Source organism: Bufo gargarizans, chromosome 1, assembly GCF_014858855.1.
Source record: "Bufo gargarizans isolate SCDJY-AF-19 chromosome 1, ASM1485885v1, whole genome shotgun sequence".
NCBI lineage: Eukaryota > Metazoa > Chordata > Amphibia > Anura > Bufonidae > Bufo > Bufo gargarizans.
In genome coordinates, this window is record NC_058080.1 from 235,584,466 (window position 1) to 235,596,891 (window position 12,426).

At 37.7% G+C, this 12,426-nt stretch overlaps 1 protein-coding gene across 1 annotated transcript in view; it reads left to right on the forward strand.

Annotated features, from left to right (window-relative positions):
* The window catches only part of FAT4 (FAT atypical cadherin 4), a 233,005-nt gene that overhangs the window by 167,918 nt on the left and 52,661 nt on the right, over positions 1-12,426 (forward strand). Inside the window, exons 5-6 of the mRNA XM_044302251.1 lie at positions 6,566-7,488; positions 7,599-7,773. Coding sequence (XP_044158186.1) covers positions 6,566-7,488; positions 7,599-7,773 — 1,098 coding nt within the window. The remainder of the gene's footprint in view (positions 1-6,565; positions 7,489-7,598; positions 7,774-12,426) is intronic.

The following is a 12,426-nucleotide window of genomic DNA, read 5'->3' on the forward strand; positions in this document are numbered from 1 at the left end:
TCTGTCAGGTCTATAGAGTTTTGACTGCCAGAAGATCCAGCCATCAATCGATTGAGTATGGATGGCATTAGAAAGGAGCTGAAAGACAATTTAATGTATTCTTGTTAAATTAAAAGGGTTACTCAAGCAGCAAACAGGTAATCTCCAGGTGATGAGAAGGATACGACAGTACTGGAATTTGTAATTTTCTCTAGTTTAGATAGATGTTAGGTTAACCCTAATGAATGTGAACTTCCTACGTGTCTACTGAACCGGTCTTCTATCACCACAGGATCCTAGAGAGCCCTGCATTGTGCCTTTAATATAGACGTTAAAAGGTGCTTGTATTAGGTCCCTTTGGGAGTCACTCTCATTAGCGTGGTTTTATGACTCCAATCCCGGCCATTTAACCCCTCAAATTCCATAGTAATTACTGACCGCAGCATCTGAACTGTCAATAGTGACAAAGTGTCTAAGAATATCCAAGATATTCAAATATTATGTAATTTATCATGCACAGTGAATGGCTTAAAAAATGCCCAATGTCAGAATTGCCATGTTTGGGTTCCCTCGCCAACCCCCAAAAAATTGAATAATAAATTATCTAAAATATCTAGGCACTAAAATATAGCACAAATATCAAATACAGCTCATCTTGCAAAAAAAAAAAAAAGATAACCAACTCTGTCAGCAGAAAAAAATATTAATATATTATTTAGTAATGGGCATCAGAACATGGTGAAGCAAAGCAATAAAAAAATATATTTTGAATTAAAGTAGTAAAACATTGTAATGACCCACAGAATAATGTTGTGTTTTTTTTCAATTTGTACCTTCAAATATATATTTTTTACAGTTTATCAATATATGAAATAAACCATTAAATTATTCCATTAAAAGCTACAACTCACCCTGCAAAAATGAAGCTCTTATACGGCTTCATCGATAGAAATATAAGTTGTGACTTTGTATGCAGGGGTAAAAAAAAAAAACACTACCCTCAAAATTTGCTTGTTCCCTAAAGGGTTTTTATTTTTAATCTTTAAACTATTTATCCTCCCTATTACTACTCCTGTATTCTTACTACCTTCCTGAACATTGTTCCTGCAAACTTTAGCTCTACACCCTTTCCAGCTATGGCCATTTATGATTAATGCTTGCAGGAACCTACACAAAAGAACTGTCTGCTGTTCAGGAAGTTTCCACGTACACCAATCATGAATATTTACAACAATGACACTATTCCAAATCCATTCAAAGGAAAATCCTTACTGTGACTTACAGTGTCTGCCGAGGCTTTACAAATCAGTTGTTGCATTAATCAGTTTTTTTCTATATTTCATTTTCTTAGAATGAGTTTTTCTTCAAGCTGAGCTTTATATTACACATTTTTTATGCTTATGAAAACTAATGTGATTTGCAAAATACGGTCAGACATTTCGGCACCTTCCTTATCTTCACACTGTCTTTATATTAGAGGGGCCACCCCATTAAGACAACTTATCCGCTATCCACAGCACCCCTGAGAGCGAGAACATGGGTCAGCACTGCTGCTTCATTCAGCTCTAAGTGCTTGTACTCAGTTATCTCCAGCAGTCCAATATAGTAAAAAGGGGTGGCAGACACGCATGCATGTCTTCTGCTAAATTCAAATTGGGCCCCATTCTCGAGATCAGTGGGGGGCCCAGCAGTCAGTTACCTGCTTATCTATATACAGATAAGACAGGATTCACCATTCACAATAGGTGATTGTCAAAGCGTATCTAGTCTTTCCTTGTACAATGATCTCTGCACAGGTCACAGAGCATGCCTAGAAAACTCTGCCATAGAAGTCAGTGAGGTCTGTACAGGTCACAGAACATGCCTAGAAAACTCTCCCATAGAAGTCAGTGAGGTCTGCACAGGTCACAGAGCATGCCTAGAAAACTCTCCCATAGAAGTCAGTGAGGTCTGCACAGGTCACAGAACATGCCTAGAAAACTCTCCCATAGAAGTCAGTGAGGTCTGCACAGGTCACAGAGCATGCCTAGAAAACTCTCCTATAGAAGTCAGTGAGGTCTGCACAGGTCACAGAGCATGCCTAGAAAACTCTCCCATAGAAGTCAGTGAGGTCTGCACAGGTCACAGAGCATGCCTAGAAAACTCCCCCATAGAAGTCAGTGAGGTCTGCACAGGACACAGAGCATGCCTAGAAAACTCTCCCATAGAAGTCAGTGAGGTCTGCACAGGTCACAGAGCATGCCTAGAAAACTCTCCCACAGAAGTCAGTGAGGTCTGCACAGGTCACAGAGCATGCCTAGAAAACTCTCCCATAGAAGTCAATGTGGTCCCCTCCTGTCCATTGTATTTATGGCCCATGTGGCTGCTGTAAAGCAGTAAATAAATTTTCTTAGGGGGTCATTTATTATACTGAAATACACCTGTATCTAATACACCTGTATCTAAAATTGTGGGCGGGGAAGGGGATGGACCAACAGGCCATCCTCATTTACAATTTTCTATGCCTGTTTTAGGCGTAGAAAATGGTCTTAATGTAAGGAAGCTGTCTTACAGTGAGAACTGGAGCTGCACCTGCGCCTCTTCATAACTTTGGCGGATCCACCACCAGTGATGGGGCTTTATTAAGAACGGCGTCTAAAATGCTGGTCTTAATAAATGTGCCCCTTAATGCTTTTTAAATGCTGTTAAGAACAGTTCGGGCAAGATGGCGGCTCCCATAATCATGTTCAGGAAATAGAAAAATAAATAAATAAATCTGCAATCAGAAAATAAAAACTGATTATAAAGAAGCATAAGTTTTGCTATCTGGTTTTACCTGGCTGATAATATTTTGGGTGACAAATTTCCTTTAAACATTGGAAAGACCAGTTGGAAAGACCAATTTAGTACTATTTTACAACAACAAAGGTCCGTCATTTCCTTTCTATGGCAGTAAAGGATTGTGATGAAATTGTTGTAGCAGTCTTATAAAAATGTGAAGAAACCTACTATGTATAATGCTTATCCCTGAATATTTTTGGATGGATTTATAGAAATAATGCTATTTTGCATTATCTAGGGCACTTTTAAGGCTACTTTCACACTTGCGTTCGGAGCGGATCCGTCTGGTATTTGTACAGTCGGATCCGCTCCTATAATGCAAACGATGGTATCCGTTCAGACGGAACCGTTTGCATTATATTTCACTTAAAAAGTCTAAGTACAATTTGTATTCAGACGGATCCGTCCAGACTTTACATTGAAAGTCAATGGGGGACGGATCGGTTTGAAAAATGCACCATATTGTGTCACCTTCGAACGGATCCGCCCCCATTGACTTCCATTGTAACTCTGGACGGATCCGTTTGTCTCCCCACGGCCAGGCGGAAACCCGAACGCTGCAAGCAGCGTTCGGGTGTCCGCCTGCTGAGCGGAGCAGAAGCCAAGCGGAGCCACTCAGAATGCATTAGGGCTGGACGGATCCGTTCGGGGCCACTTGTGAGAGCCTTCAAACGGAACTCACAAGCGGAGCCCCAAACGCTAATGTGAAAGTAGCCTTACCATACCATCATGCTAAGCACTAGCCTAGTAAAGCACTAGCCTAGGAAAGCTCAATTTATGGGGAGCAAATAAGGGGAAATTGTGTGATATTTCAGCGATATTGTATTCGTTAGCTGCCCATTTCCAGCCACTTTAAATTTTTCAGAGAAACACAAAATGTTACTTAATGTTTGTAAATAATTGTTTTCTTTTATTAATATTATATTCTGGAGAAAATGCCAAGGCCCATTAGAATTAGAGTCTTATTCATTTGTAGATAGTGCTATAGAACCTCTTAGAACTGTATATGAAGGAAAGGCCTCATGCACACGACTGTTGTATTCCGTTCCGCAAAATGGGGTTCCGTTGTTCCTTGATCTGTTTCTGTTTTTGTTTCCGTGTGTCTTCCTTTTGGAGGATCACCAGACATGAAGGAAAGTAAAAAAAAGTCTAAATCAAGTTTGCCATGCAAATGATAGGAAAAAAACGGGCGCGGACGCGGATGATAATCTTGTGTGCCTTCGCGTTTTTTCACGGACCAATTGACTTGAATGGGTCCGCAAACCGTTTTCTGTGAAATAAATAGGACAGGTTCTATTTTTTTGAAGGACTGGAACCACGGATCACGGACGCGGATGACAAACGGTGCATTAGCCGAGTTTTCAACGGACCCATTGAAAGTCAATGGGTCCGCAGAAAATCCCGAAAAACTGAACAACGGATACGGAATGAAACAACGGTCGTGTGCATGAGGCCAAACCCTCATACTTATGTTACCATTTGTACCATGGTATAATATGACAATAACTGGTGATGCATTAAATTAGAATGCTTTTCCATTTACACAGCAATATATATGTATCAAAACTACAACAAACTATAATGTTAGTATAAGTAACGTTGGTAAACGTTGCAAGTAAATAAAAGCATAATGCAATGTCAGGAGTAAGGTAAGCCTTCCTGAACAATTAACCCTTTTAATTCCCTATCCACAGCTACTAAACCATAAAGCATATTTATATAATTCTGCCTTCATTGGGTAACTTTAGGACATTTATATTAGCCAAATCATTCAGTCTAGTGGACCATTAGTTTTCTAAAGTATCTAATTAGTGTTGCAGTCCTTGGTGTCATATGAATTTAGCACCATAGCTTTCTTCTGTTTGCTCTGTTTTCATCTAACCATGACCTCATTATACTTTTGTCATATATTTCTGTATCCTATTATCTAGTTGTTTATGCCAGGAGTTATTACTTCTAATGTGAAGACAGAATAGGACCCTACAGTTCACATGTGGAAGCAGTTGACAAACTGTGTAATAGTGTTCTATTAAAAAAAAAAAGCATGTCTAGGGTGTTTCCCTAAAAGACCTTTGAAATATGGGGCCCATGGTTATGTGCACAGAATATGTCCTGCTGAGTCCTCATATCTTTTTGGTCGTTCCTGACTAGACTATTAAAAAAATATGCCTTACAAAATGAGCAAATTCTCACACTATGAGAAATATCACACTATTGTTTTTGGTCAATGCAAAATGTGCTCCATATCCTTATGTGGCAATGATCTGGCATATTTGTATGTACAAATTCAATTGTTTCTTACTGCTTAAAATTATCTAAAACAAAAAAATGACGGAATTATGCTGTGTTGGTTAAAAATCTCCTTCAGATTTTTTACTTCAGATCCTTTACAGAGATTATCAGTACGAAATTGCAGGATGTGCAGTAAGCTATTTGTGGAATGAAGAAGGGACCACCAAAAATGTTATTGGACTACAAGTCTCCTGAGAGAACTGTTCTCTTCCTGTGGTCCATAGAGCAGTTTGCTCCAGAAGTACTGTATGTCCAATAACATTTTTAAGTTTTCTTCAGTGATCCTGGTTTCCTGTTGCTTCTTGATTCCACAACTCGTTAATTATGAGTTCGGCTTTTTGCACTTTACTGATGATATTGATCCTTACTGAGTAGGACAGGCATCCACTTCATCTGCCTGTGGATAGATGTAACAATTCTTGTACAGTATTTTGCCTATCCTGGCACAACCAGAAAAAGTTGGCCTTTCCCTTTAAAAAAATGGAGGAATTTACATCTTTAACACATGTTCACTTTATAGCTACACTAGTGTTGTGCTTCTTCACTGCATTTTTTTTTATATTGGCTTCAGCTATTATGCAGGCCTTTCATTTTCCATGGTTACAGACTACAAATAAATCTTGTGTAGTCAGCAATGGAATATGGTTACATGATCAGACGATACTGGGTTTGTTTGTGAAATGTAATCATGGATCCACATAGATCTGCATAAAGCTGTAGACATGAAATAGACAAGTAGAAAATGTTTAATCAAAACCATTTGCAAAGTTGCTTTATATTCTTAGACTACCTTCACACCTCCAGTGTGAATTCTGGCAGGCTGGTCCGGCAGAGAACAGGCCCCCGGAGTTCACCATATTAGGCACTTCTGATGTCCACCGGCTCCACTAAGTATAATGGGGTCCAGTGGAGATCCGTACACTGTGGGGCAGATAAGTAGAGAGTCGGCTGGACACAAATCGCTACATTTTGATGCATTGAAACAATAAAATGGCTTTGAAACTGTACATAAATGGTAATTGAATGGGTGCAAAATATAATGCACTGCATGATTATCAAATAACAGCTTACAAGTTATCAATATAGATTTAAATTATTAGGACACACAATAAGGATCCATTCACACGTCCGTTGTTTCTTTCCTGATCTGTTCCGTTTTTTGCGGAACAGATCTGGACCAGTTCTGTACCCATTCATTTTCAATGGGTCCTGAAAAAAAATCGGACATTGTGCTGTCCGATTTTTTTCAGGACCCATTGAAAATGAATGGGAACAGAACTGGTCCAGATCTGTTCCGCAAAAAACGGAACAGATCAGGAAAGAAACAACGGACGTGTGAATGGACCCTTAAGGTTCATCAAATGCATTATAGCTTAGAGTAAATTGATTACATTTTACTATCAGTCGACCTCTTCTGAAGTGTAACTGTGACTTTTAAAATCTATGTAATAATCACATATTTATTTATTTTTAGGTTTGAACTCCAAGTTATTATACAGTGTATCTTCAGGAGACAGTATGAGCCAGTTTCAGATTAACAAGGATGGAGCCTTAAGTATTCTTCAAGCACTGGACCGAGAAACCCAGTCCTTCTATAATCTAATAGTACAGGTTCATGATTTGGCCCCTCCACCAGCATACAGATACACAAGCACCGTGGAAGTGTCCATCATTTTGTTGGATGTCAATGATAACCCACCAAGTTTTATATCTCCAAAGCTGACTTATATCCAAGAGAACACACCTACTGATACTATCATATTTCGTGCACAAGCCACAGATCCAGACAGTGGTCCAAACTGCTATGTCCAGTATTCATTGCTTAGCTCATTGGAAAATAAATTCAGTATAGGGAATATTGATGGTGAGGTGCGACTGATGGGAGAGCTAGATCGAGAAGATATTTCCAACTATACTTTAACAATTATAGCTACCGATAAAGGAGAACCTTCGCTTTCTTCTTCTGTGGATGTTGTAGTCATGGTTCTTGATATTAATGACAATAATCCTCATTTTTCACAAACTCTCTTTAAAGTGGAGATTAGTGAGAATATACTAACTGGAACAGATCTCATTCAAGTGTTAGCAACAGATGCAGATGAAGGAATAAATAGCATGGTCCGTTATGCTATTATAGATGGAAATCCAAGCAATGAGTTCAGGATTGATTCAGTCACTGGAATAATATCAATTGCAAAGCCTTTGGATCGTGAGAAGAAATCTTCATACTCCTTGGTCATCCAGTCATCAGATCGGGGCAGCAGTCCACGAACAGATACAGCAACAGTCAGCATTCTCCTTTCTGATGTTAATGATGTGGTTCCTAAATTTGAATTGTCCCCCTATTCAGTAAATGTACCAGAGAACTTAGATTTATTACCGAAAACTGTGCTTCAGGTAAGTGTAACGGTTAATCTTTTTAAATTAATTCTAATCTGAAATATCTAGAGATATCTTCATAAAATGGAAAATATTTAGGTTATACTGAATTGCTTTCATTGTTTCAGGTTGTTGCCAGAGATGATGACCAGGGGCTTAACAGCAGATTAACATATGCCCTAGCTTCTGGCAATGAGGATGGGGCCTTCAGATTGTCTTCTAATGGACAGCTTAGTGTGGTGAAAAGTCTGGATCGAGAGATGAAAGATCAATACATATTATTAATCACAGCTGCGGATTCAGGTAGTTAATGTATTTCTCTTATTTCTCTTAGGGCTTATGCACGTTTATAATATAGGTCCATACAAATTCCAAATTGTATAGAGCCAAAATGTGTAACCGTTAACTTGTATTGGGCCTATTATGTGCCTCCATATGTCTTTGGTTTTATAAAGCATTGTGTCTTGGAATCAGTACAGGGATAACATATCTGTAATACAGTGACATATAGAGGCACCATATGTTGTAGTACAGAGTCATAGAGACTCCATATTTGCAAAGAAAAGAAAGATGTCTATGATGCCTAGTGTGTAGATAGTTTTCTGTGAGTTCCATGACTTTATGACATATTTCTGCATCCTACAACACTACTGCTGACCTCCCCAAAGTGTTTCAATTGCTTTAGAATTATCTGTTAAATGTGGCTGAATGGAAACATTAATTTGAGGTATTGGGGTCATATTTCATTGTGCAACATTTTATCACCCTCCTTACTTTTACTCAATATGAATATATTTCTTCTACATGTCTACTTGTAAGTACACAAAGCAATTTGGAGAAATCAAATACTCATTAAGAAACTTTGAAACCTACTAACCAAAGTCTTGGTTATTTGAGACATGGACCTGCTGATTTTCCACTCACCCAGGAGAGCCATACATGGCATATGCTGTTTGTTAAAGTAATTAATATGCTTAAATTATGTCCTTAAAGCCAGTTGAAACAAGGAGAAGTGTGTCTGTGATAGTCAGATTCCAATGGGTGATGTCATTACAAGTCAGAACGCAGTTGATCTTTAGCTGTTTAGTGTAGGACCTAAATTCAAGGGTGATATTGTCTTTTATCCAATAAGAAGACAGAGAGCAATATTCTACTCTTTCATCATTGCATACAAGCCTCCAAGGAAGAAATATCTCTCTTTATGATCAGTGCCAGGGTTTTCTGATAAAATATTGTACAATCCAGTGTTTACATTTGTATGTATTGCAGTGTAAGACAAATCTGTCTGGTCTCTCTCTCTTGAGATGTATTACTGCAAGCTGTCCTCAATTTACCTTCCCTATAAGTGATAAATGGTACTCCTGCAGGCACATTGGATTCAAACTCTGCTTTTATGAGCAAGTAATTATATTTTTATCAATAATGTCATTGCAACATCTGTTCACTTCACTTTGTTGACCTGGTCTCAGTTGTTTAGCAGGTTAAGCCCTATTCACACTTTCCAACATTTTTCCATTTCTCTTTGCCACCCACAATAGCATAGTATACTGCACTGTTCTGTCCAATAAAAAATTAAATATGATGAAGTCTGTCAGGTTCCACTACAAAATGGCTTATAATAAATCAGTTCTCGCTCCTTTGGAAATGGAACCTTACTTGGCTATACTTCTTAAACAAGTCCATTTTTAGTTGGGACCTGCACAAGTTTCTGTCCTCTAATTTTGAAGCAAACACATTTTTCCATTGGTTTGTCATGTAATCACATGACTTTTTGTGCTGTCTAATTATGTTGAAGTTCCCACAGTCTAAGGCTTTATTTGCATTCTGAATTCAGTGTCTGTTTACCATTAGCCATTTACTGTACCCATAAACGGATGCCACTAAATGCCATCCATTCCCTATAGACACCCTGGTTAAATGTTTTAACATCAATGCAAAGATTTGAGAATAAATAGGCTTACACAGGCTAAGTGATGAAAATGTTTACTAAATGTGAAAACAGACAAATCACATACAGAATTGTAAAGGTAAATTATAATAAATTACCTTACCTGCAAGACAGTGGAGGAGCTCCCATCGCCACACTACCCACATAGCACATTATCGACATACCATGGTAATACAAGAAAGATATAGTGACCTACAACATCATACCTGGATGATATTCTCATTGGAACTGTGTTCTTTTTCTTTATGAACAAAGGTTTATACCTTTCAGCCCCTCCTACTAAGGATGTCCAGTGTGGAGTACGTATGTCCTGTGAGTTAACCACTCTGGAATGTGGCCTGGTGGTCATCTGACACAGAACAATGACTTTATATGTTAACTAACTATACCTAGCTAACTATATTACAAAGAATATAGAAAGTAATATAATAATTAAAGGGGGAAAAAAACAATTATTTTTTTTTTTAAGAAAACCTTCTACACATTAAAAAAGTAAAAAAAAAATTAAGCCCTGTCAGATGTTGTCAGTCAAAGGCCAAAAGAACATTCTGAGCTTCTTAAGGGTCTGTTTAACAGATAACCTGGGAGCTATCCCTATGCATGTGGTGAATGGACGCTCAAGACCCTTAGTGACCATAGGAACAGATTCCTGTGATCCTGTTTCACACCAAAAAACCATATGCAGAATGAAAAATATGTATATCCACACACTATATATTCATAATTTACGTGTGTAGATTCAACAAAGAACAATCACTATTAATGGTCAGCATAGCAATAGGAGACACCAGGATTTCTTATTTGAACACATACATTACATAAAGCACTTTATCATTTCCATAGCAAACGTGCCTAAGATTCATGTTGTGAGTTTCTCCCAGGGTATTCCATTTTAATGTGAAAACTTACCAGGGAGTCCTACACTTAAATCTCCATGGGCAAAGTTATGAATCTTCTAAAAACTATGAAAGCCTTCAGATTGCAGATAGAAGCCTATCACTCTACCTTGCACTTTTGCCAGGAAAGCAACAGGCATCTATGTGAAAGTGTTTTTATGAGACTGTTGCATCATGCAAGTGTTTAAATCACTGTTTTGCCTAGCTTTGGCTTGCTCCGTGAGAAAGCCAAAGAGAATACACCTCTGTTTTATTCCATCTGGCAGAGGCCACGCAACATAGGTGAGTATTACGTTCTGGCTAGATGTCATGAACAGTATCGGTACGGCAGCTTTGTTCATTAATGTCTTTGACTCTTTGAACATTTTTCTGTAGGGAAAATGCTCACATTCCACCCATCACCATCCATTTATTTATTGGTTGTATAGATATTGAACTGCACATCTGGAAACCTGCTAACAGTCATGGTCTACTGTTTCAACAGAAGACGTGGTTATGGCGTCCAAAGGTTCTCTATAAAGTGCAGCTGCATCCAAACCATAAATACCATTTGTCACTTACTTGCAGCTTAATGCGTATAGAAGGTCTCCAATGTTTAGTGTACTATGAGTTAGAAAACAGCTATATATGTAGAGCATAGATCTGTAATATATTTTATTCCAAGAATTTTTATATAATCTAAAGCATTTTCCTTGATGTACAGATAATTGCAGAAAATGTATAGTTCTTTCCCGTTGTTATTATGGGCTGTCTTGTGTTTTCGATGCCTGCTTATTATTTGAATATTACTTTTCAAGAATGTCATGTCACGTGTTTGCACCTTCATGGTATATTTCTCATGTATGTGATTATATCTGTCCTCTTGCACTTTTCCTTTCTTCTCTTAAAGCATACAAGTGGTTTTCAAAGACATAGGCCGTAATAACATGACAGATTAGGCTTGATTTGAAATATAGAAAAATTATTTTTCAAGTGAATACATAGAGTAGATGGGATCCCAGAACAAAAATCAATATAGGCCTTCTACCTGTAATGCCACAACCTAAGACAGAAGAGCCAGTGTTTTGTCTTCTCCTCCAGCACTTTCTATTTCCTCTATGAGAACCACACGGTTTCCTTTTCCATCTTTTTTTAATGCTGTGGGACTGGAGTGGAAAAGGATCCATATAGTGTACATTTAGTCTAACCTTTGGGAAGATGCTTCTCCTCATTCTCTGTAGGCTCCACAATAGGTCACTGTTTATAATATACATACCCTTCTATAATAACATAATGTTATATATTACAGTGAAACCTCTCCAAAGGACCACCTGTTTGAGAAGACCTCCACTTTATATAGTCCAGGTTTTTTGACAGATTTTCTTTTCCATCATATACTATACATGCTGGCCACTTTTTTGAGGGGACCAGTTTTCAGTGCAATTTGGTGGTTTTCTTAAAGAGATGTTACTGTATAGATACCGTATATACTCGAGTATAAGACAAGTTTTTTGGCACATATTTTTGTGCTCAAAAAGCCCCCTCGTCTTATACTCGAGTCTAAGTCTTGATTGCAAAAATTCGCAAAAAAATCGCATTCAAATTTTCGCATACAAATTCGCATGAACTGGTATTTTCCCAAAAATCAAATATTCGCTTTAGTTGGTTTTTGTACTGTTAAAGTTATTGTTGATACCATATTGTTTTTCTTTGAAATAAATATTCAAAAACCTTTAACCTACTGATGCCTCAATTAATGTAATTTTATTGGTACGGTATCTATTTTTATTTTTGAAATTTACCAGTAGCTGCTGCATTTCCCACCCTAGTCTTATACTCAAGTCAATAATTTTTCCAATTTTTGGGGGGTAAAATTAGGGTCCTCGCCTTATATTCGGGTCGGCTTATACTCGAGTATATACGGTACATATTTTTTTACATACTTTCATAAAATGACCTAATATAAATTTTACACGTCTTATTGATTGTTATAAAAATGTAGGAAATTGATGAATTTTAATACTATATGAATCTCTCAAATTGTTTGAACCAAAATAGGCAATTGTGACACTGTGAAAGCTTTCTTTTTTGGATATATATGTCATGCCAATTAGAGCAGCAGGAGGTGAACCG